The 8436-nt window shown below is 40.8% G+C and overlaps 1 protein-coding gene across 1 annotated transcript; it reads left to right on the top strand.

Annotated features, from left to right (window-relative positions):
* The first annotated feature begins 1055 nt into the window (after positions 1 to 1055).
* LOC147621029 (CASP-like protein 4D1) lies at positions 1056 to 7385 on the top strand. The gene is made up of 3 exons (XM_086825280.1): positions 1056 to 1637; positions 6533 to 6668; positions 6783 to 7385. Exons 1-3 carry the CDS (start codon positions 1228 to 1230, stop codon positions 6981 to 6983), a joined length of 747 nt encoding a protein of 248 aa, XP_086681406.1. The 5' UTR covers positions 1056 to 1227; the 3' UTR covers positions 6984 to 7385.
* Positions 7386 to 8436: the final 1051 nt, after the last annotated feature.

The raw sequence follows: 8436 nt of genomic DNA on the forward strand, positions 1-8436 counted from the left end.
TGTGCAAGTGGCAATTTTGTGGTCTAAGAATATGTAAGGTTTATCTATACACATATTTTTAAAGCAAATAATAATTTTTCTGGTTGGGATCACTACTCACTAATTTGGGCTTTAGTGTTTATGAGATTTGACCAAAAAGGTAATTTGACCACCATAAACTTATTTTTTTGCTTGCATAAAGTACAAGTTTCAATAAGATTCTAGATGGATAAGAATGTTAAAGGAACCATATTAGGCAAAATTTGGACTCAAAAAGGGCCCTCTAAAGAAGAGCCATGTCATCACTTTGTTAGAAAAAAGGGAGCCATAGCAGTGAGCCTTATGAATCTTACATCAAAACCCCTTTTTTCTAGCAAAATGATGACATGGCTCCTCCTAGACGGCCCTTTTTTGAGTCTGAATTTTGCCTAAAGATTTTTTTCTCCCATATAATGCACAGGTAATTATGTGCTCATGGTTTTAATCTAATGCCATATGAGTGGTGTTTTCAAGTGGGGGGATGACCAATTATTATAAGGAGTTGAAATGAAATGCTTTGCTCATGGGTTCCCAAACCACTTGCAATGGAGTGTTTTAAATTTTTCTTAACCGAGATTTTGAGGCCAGGAGACCCCTCAACCATAAAAAGATCCTCCAATTTACTATTAAGTAATATGCATATGAGGTCTCACCTTTCATCAAACAAAAGAAGGGTCGTAGGAGATTTTTTTTTTGTAAAGGGCTGTCTTTGTCTTTGTTAATATTAATATATATAACTATTGTTTTTTTTATAAACGTTTTCCGTACCCCCCGCCGTGCACGTTCTAACGTTGTTGATGCACTTATACGAAAAGTTCAGAATTCAAGGTCTACGCGTGAGGGGCGTGAGAGATGCGCTGGACGTCCACGACGTGGGGGCCAGTTGGGAAGTCAACGCAAACGTGCATCTTCTTTGCGAGTTGGGAAGTTGCGATATTATCTTCTTGTTCAGTTGAAGGAGTCTTGCGATATTATCTTCTTGTTCAGTTGAGGAGTCTGACACGACCGATTTGGCTCGGAGAAAGGGACACTCCGAGTAGGGAAAACCGGAGGTAGGAAGAGGCTGCCACCTAGTGTGAGCTTGAGCGATCATATATACATATAGAGAGAGAGAGAGAGCTGCAAGCTAGGAAGATAGTACGTTCTCGTGTGTGTGTGTGTGAGAGAGAGAGAGAGAGAGAGAGAGAGAGCGCGCGCTCGGAGCTAGCTATGGCTGCCCACTTCTCTCCACAGGAAGAGAACCAAGCCCCCTACCGTGGCTTCCAGCCCACCCAATTCGACACGGTGAACCTCGGAGCGCCCGTCCGGTTGGGCGTCCCAGCTGGCCCGCCCACCTCCCACTTCGACTCCCCGCCCATCAAAATGAGCACCATGGGCGTCGCCATGGCACCTTCGGCGTCCGGCCTGTCCCACATGAGCCCGAGCAACCCCCCGCAAAGCACCAGCAGCCCTAGCGGCTACGGCAGCGGTACCCCCATGCATGACGGTCTCGTCATCGCTGACCTGGTGCTGCGCTCCCTGGCCACCGCGTCCCTTATCGTGGCCCTGGTTGTCCTGGCCTCCGATACCCAGACAGTCGATTTGGTGACCCTCAGCTACTCAAGCTCCACTTCCACCAAGTAAGTACACACCCCAAGCCTTGATTTAAAAACCACGTTTCTGAAGATATGAGTTAATCGGGATTTAATCTTTTACACTCAAATTTCAAACCCTTGTTTTACAATCCTCACCCTTTTTTGGCAAACCCTTGTTTTACAATCCTCACCCTTCTTTGGGCGTAAACACTGAGGATTATATATATATATAGAGAGAGAGAGAGAGAAGAGAGAGAGAGAGCAAGCACCCTTTATAGAGCGGAAAGGAACGGTTCCATAGAAATCATCAATGGAAAGCACTCTTCTAAAATGAACTATATATATATATATATATAGAGAGAGAGAGAGAGAGAGCAAGCACCCTTTATAGAGCGGAAAGGAGCAGTTCCATAGAAATCATCAATGGAAAGCACTCTTCTAAAATGAAGTTCCATAGAAATCATCAATGGAAAGCACTCTTCTAAAATGAACTGTAAATAACACACTAAAATTTGCCATTAGGCCATTATTTCTAATGATGTTGGGTTCTATTTCTATGACAAGTTGAACATTTGTAGCACATGGTCTTGAAGTGTGGGCAAAGAAACTTCATCAATATGATATCTATAAATCAAACTACTTTTATCAAGATGGGCATTAGGAGGCTCAAAGGAAATAGCCCTGTTTTTCTATTATAGCTATTAACCATATTAAAATCTACATTAACCTAAACAAACGTGAATTAATGCACACAGAAACCATTATAATAGTCCAAGGATAAGTAACATATGTCGGCAAAAATGCAATCTCTTGTAAAAACTATCATTTATGCATACTCTTCCATAAACATTCACATGTTTTATTTTAAAAATCCCCATCGAGACTCATGTAGGATGATGTGTGCCATTTTGATTTTTATGAAAGGCCTAGACTCACCTTTCGGTAGGTTGATTTCCCTTCTCTCTCTCTCTCTCTCTCTCTCTTTTATTTTTCACCTTTAAAACAAATTCTACTCTCTCTCTCTCCCCCTCCTCTCTTTATCTCTCTTCCATCTCATCTCTTTTCCCCCTTAAAAAAGGCACATTAATATAATAAAATACCTTTTAAAATAAATTCTCTCTCTCTCTCTCTCTAACTGTCTCTTTCTGTTTTTAAATTCTCTAATTCTCTCTCTCTAACTCATTCTCTCTCTATAACTCTCTCTCTCTCTCTAACTCTCTGTAACTCCCTCTACCTCACTCTCACTCTCTCTCTACCTTACACTCACTTAGACACATGCACACACTCTCTCTCTAACTCTCTCTAACTTTTTCTATTTCTTTAAAACTAGCCAACCCTCTCTCTTTCTCTCTAACACACACTCTCTCTCTAACACTCTCTCTCTCTCTCTAACTCACTTTCTTTGCCTTTCTCTCTCTCTCTCTCTCTCTCTCTCTCTCTCTCTCTTTGTAACTCTCTTTTTATCTCACTCTCACTCACTCTACGTCTTTTTTTAACTCTCTTAAGCTCTCTTACTCTCTCTACCTCTCTCTATTTCTTTCAAGTTGGCTAACTCTCTCTCTAACGCCTTATAACACACACTCTCTCTAACTCTTCCTCTCTCTCTCTCTCTCTCACTCTTCCTCTCTCAATCTCTCTTAGTCTCTCCGTCTCTATTTCTCTTGACTTGGCCAACTCTCTCTGACACACTCTCTCTATCTCTCTCTTTAACACTCACTCTTTATCTTTAACATTCTCTCTAATTCACTCTTTCTAACTCTCTCTCTCTTCCTTTAACTTTGTCAATCTCTCTCTCTAACTCTCTCTATTTCACTCGAACTGGCCAACTCTCTCTCTCTCTAATGCTCACTCTTTCTTTTTAACCTACTCTCTTTACCTTTAACTCACTCACTCTCTCTCTCTCTCTCTACATCACTCTCACTCAATGTCTCTCTAACTCAATCTCTCTCTCTCTCTCTCTCTCTCTCTCTCTCTCTCTCTCATACTCACTCTCTCTCTTCTCTAATTCTATCAAATTGGTCAATTCTCTGTTTCTCTCTCTCTCTAACACATACTCTCTCTCTCTCTCTCTCTCTCTCTCTCTCTCTCTCTCTCTAGCTCTCTCTCTTTACCCTTCTCTAACTCACTCTCTAAAACTCTCTCCCTCTTTATCTCTCTCTCTCTCTCTCTCTAGCTCTCTCTCTCTTTACCCTTCTCTAACTCACTCTCTAAAACTCTCTCCCTCTTTATCTCTCCAGCTCTCTCCCTCTAACTCTCTTTAACTCTATTTGTCTAATTCTCTTTCTCTTTGTAACTCTCTTCAACTCTCTCTCTCTCTCTCTCTCTCTCTCTCTCAATATCTCCTACTCTCTCTCTCTCTCTCTCTCTCTCTCTCTCTCTCTCTCTCTCTCTCGCTATCCCTCTCTAACTACAATTCTCTTTATCTCACTCTTACTTACTCTCTCTTTACCTAACTCTTACTCACCCTCTCTTTAACTCTCTCTCTCTCCCCCCCTCTATATAACTCTCTCTCTCTCTCTCTCTCTCTCTCTCTCTCTCTCTCTCTCGCTATCCCTCTCTAACTACAATTCTCTTTATCTCACTCTTACTTACTCTCTCTTTACCTAACTCTTACTCACCCTCTCTTTAACTCTCTCTCTCTCCCCCCCTCTATATAACTCTCTCTCTCTCTCTCTCTCTCTCTCTCTCTCTCTCTCTCTAACTCTTTCAATCTCTCTTACTTTATCTCTATTTCTCTCGAGCTGGCCAATCTCTTTCTCTCTTTAACACTCACCCTCTCTCTCTAAATTTCTATCTCAATCTCTCTAACTCTCTCTCTCCTCAACTCTCTCAATCTCTGCTACTCTCTCTAACTCTCTCTATTTCTCTCGAAATGACGAACTCTCTCTCTCTCTCTCTCTCTCTCTCTCTCTCTCTCTCTCTCTCTCTCTCTCTTTAACACTCACTCTTTCTCTTTAGCCTACTCTCTTTACCTTTCTCTAACTTCTTCTCTAACTCTCTCTAGCACACACACACTCTCTCTAACACACACACACACTCTCTGTCTAACACACACACACACACACTCTCTCTCTCTCTCCAACTGTCTCTCTTTAACTCTCTCTCTCCAACTGTCTCTCTTTAACTCTCTTCATGTCTCTAAGATACTCTCTCTAACTGTTCTCTCTAATTCATTCTCTTTACCTTTCTCGCTCTAACTTTGTGTCTCTTTAATTCTTTCTTTTGAACACTCGTTAACTATCTCGAACTCTTTTACTTTCTTTAACTCTCTCTATTTTTCTCGAATTGACTAACTCTCTCTCTAACACACACTCTCTCTCTCTCTCTACATTGTCTCTAACTCTCTCTACTTCATTCTTACTCCCTCTCTAACTCTCTATATTTGCCTTGAATTGGGGAACTCCCTCTCTAACACACACACACACACTCTCTCTCTCTCTCTCTCTCTCTCTCTCTTTCTCTCTTTAACACACTCTCTCTCTTTGCCTTTCTCTAACTCTCTCTCTCTATGACTTACTCTCTCTTTCTCCAACTCTCTCTCTAATTCTTACTTTCTCTAATTATCTCTATTTCTCTCAAACTAGCCAACTCTCTCTCTCTCTCTCTTTACACTGTCTCTAACTCTCTCTACTTCATTCTTACTCTCTCTCTAACTCTCTATATTTGCCTTGAATTGGGTAACTCCCTCTCTAACACACACGCACACACACTCTCTCTCTCTCACTTTCTCTCTTTAATGCACTCTCTCTCTTTGCCTTTCTCTAACTCTCTCTCTCTCTACTCTCTCTCTAATTCTCTCTTTAACTCTCTTACTTTCTCTAATTATCTCTATTTCTCTCAAACTAGCCAACTCTCTCTCTCTCTCTCTCTCTCTCTCTCTCTCTCTCTCTCTCTCTCTCTCTCTATAACACTCACTCTCTTTACTTTTCTCTAACCCTCTTTTACTCTCTCTAACTCTCGAGCTAGCCAACTCTCTCTTTTTTTTTATCTCTAACACACACTCTCTCTCAATCTTTTTACCTTTCTCCAACTCATTTCTCTCTCTAACTCTCTTTTTTTCTCTTTCTAACCCCGTAACTCTCTCTTTAACCCCCCGCTTTGTCTAACTCTCTCTCTCTCTTACATTGTCTCTCTCTAACTCCCTCTCTCTTTCTTTCTCTTTCTAACTCTCTCTCTCTAACTCCCCATCTCTCTCTTTCTCTCTAACATACACTCTCTCTCTAATTCTCTTTCTCTCTTTCTAACCCCCTCTCCCTCTAATTCTCTAACCCTCTCTCTCTCTATCTCTCTATTTCTCTATAACACTTACTCTCTCTTTAACTTTCTTTACCTTTCTCTAGTTCCCTCTCTCTCTCACTCTCTCTCTTTCCTCTTTCCTCTTTCTAACCCCCCTCTCTCTCTCTAACTCTCTAACCCTCTAACTCTCTTAACTTCTCTCTCTCTAACTCTCTCTAATTCTCTTTATATCTCTCTCTTTCTCTCTCTAACACTCACTGTTTCTCTCTAACTCACTCTCTCTCTCTCTCTCTCTCTCTCTACCTTTCTCTAACCCACTCTTTCTCTCTAACTCTCTCGAACTATGGCCAACGCTTTCTTTGTCTAACACTCTCTCTCTAACTCTCTTTACTTTTCTCTAACTCTCTCTCTCTAACCCTCCCTCTCTCTCTCTCTCTCTCTCGAACACTCACTCTCTCTCTCTCTTACACTTACTCTCACTCTAACTCTCATTCTTTCTGTTTCTAACCCTGCTCTCTCTTTGTGTCTCTAACACTAAGTGTTTCCCTCTAACTGATTCTCATTACCTTTCCTTATATCTCTCTTTAACTCTTTGACCTTCTAATAAGATAGATACTACCACGTGGCATGTCGTCCCAAAGATATAGAAGGAGAAAGGAGAATGATCGATTAATTAATCCATGGAGGTGTTTCATGTCATAAAGGTACGCGCTAGCAGGAGCCATGATAGGGGCGATCTACTCAATCTACGAAACTATTTCCGCAGCAATCCGCCTGGCAACTGGAGGACTGATGCTACCAGGATCAGCCTCGCTCTTTCTTTCTTACATCGGCGACCAGGCAAGACCCCATCAATATCTAGATCGCAACTTGTTATTTTGCGACATCATCTAAATCAATTCTACTCCTTAATCAACAAATCTAATCAACTAATGTGGGGCTTCCTTAAAATAGATTGTGGTCTGCTTGCTGTTGACGGGTGGAAGCGCCGCCGCTGCAATTTTTAAAGAACTGCGAGACGCCCAAATCTGTGATACCTACGATACTCTGTGCAATCAAGGCGCTGGCGCTGTTAGCATGATTTTCGTGGGGTTCTGTTTCCTTGCGGCTAGTTCCGTCATCTCATCCTTCTGCTTCTACAAGAATAGGACCTAGCAAAAAGGTCTTGCTGTATTCCAATTGTATCTCGTTTTTTTTTGCATGAGGTCTCGAACGAGATGGCCACGAGTTTGGAACGTGTTTTTCAAGATTGTGTATTGTTTATATCAATTTTTGTGTGTATTGTTTATATCAATTTTTGTGTGTATCTGAATGGTTAGAAAAGCCCAAAAATGTGTATGATCATGGTGAAAATCAGGCCTCCTTGGGGCTAAACCACTCTTGTAATAAATATAAACAATTATGACGCTAAAATTCGAACTCTAGATAACTTGGATAGTTTGAGTTGTGTCAAGCTAAACCACTCGTGTGATGAGTGGGGCATGTGGGCTCTCTCTCAAACTTACCTTAGATTTATCCACTTATCATTGAAAACAGTTAAAAATAACGTTTGGTGGATGTCATGTTGTACAATGTAGTCTTTGTTATAGTCCTCTATGAATCTAGAAAGGTATCATGCGGTACAATCTAGTCTTTGTTAAAGTCCTCTATGAATCTTGAAAGGTGTCGTTGGATTGGCCACCTCCACATAAAGCAAAACCTTTGCAATCTTTAATCACCCCATCTTTTAGGTGGACGAGTTTCTAGTGCACTATATGTATTATTGGCCACACATGAGCCTTTGGAATCCTTAATCACTCCACTAATTCATTTCTCTTTTAGGTAGAGGAGTTCCTAATGCTTTATGTACTATCATGTACACATGTCATGCATCACACAATTATCTGTTATATTTCATGATTTAAGTAGATGCTACGTAACTTTTGAAACAACCACAAATCACATGAGTGTGGAGAGTCTAAACAAAGTCTACTTACATGATTTTGTGAACATATATAATCTCTTATAAGTATATATGCTTGTTAGTTAAATATTTAACAGCCCTACTAAAGTCACATACATTCGAAAAGTAGTAGATAATACACCTTATTGATGCATTTATGCAAGTGGAGTGTATGATGAGTATGTTGCTTGTGTATGCTCTCTCCCTCCCTCCCTCACACTCTAAGTAAATAGATTCTCCTTCTTCTCATCAACCATTTTGTTAGAATCCTTGGCATTGAGGTCTTAAAGGTGAGCTCTTTATAGAATTATTTTGATATACTGATGTAGGCTTGTTACCTCTAAGAGCTTTGGCTTCAACCCACTTTGTGCAGTAATTCATTGCCACCGGAATATATTTATTTCTGATTCTGTGAGCTAGAGGCTTGAAAGGTCCTACAATGTCAGACCCCATTTTCGAAATGCTTTGAGTGAGGCAATATCATAGTGTATTTGGCTGACCTAACTGCTGATAGAAGTCACACACTTTGGCAAACTGTGCTTCTTTTACAACTATGGGCCACCATAATCCTACCTGAAATATCTTTCCGCCTATAATTTCTCCAAAAAAGTGTCCCCACCCAGTAACGCCCTGATGTGCTTTTGTAATCACTGTAACTTTCTCATG

This window comes from Cibotium barometz, chromosome 31, assembly GCF_041138505.1.
Source record: "Cibotium barometz isolate CiBa-2024 chromosome 31, ASM4113850v1, whole genome shotgun sequence".
Classification (NCBI taxonomy): Eukaryota; Viridiplantae; Streptophyta; class Polypodiopsida; order Cyatheales; family Cibotiaceae; genus Cibotium; species Cibotium barometz.

What these genes read in the sequence shown, in the direction of transcription:
- LOC147621029 (XM_086825280.1), top strand. Translation starts at nt 1,228, where the DNA reads ATGGCTGCCCACTTCTCTCCACAGGAAGAGAACCAAGCCCCCTACCGT. An exon ending in TCAAGCTCCACTTCCACCAA is followed by an intron (nt 1,638 to 6,532) that starts GTAAGTACACAC and finishes CATGTCATAAAG; the next exon opens with GTACGCGCTAGCAGGAGCCA. An exon ending in TTTCTTACATCGGCGACCAG is followed by an intron (nt 6,669 to 6,782) that starts GCAAGACCCCAT and finishes TCCTTAAAATAG; the next exon opens with ATTGTGGTCTGCTTGCTGTT.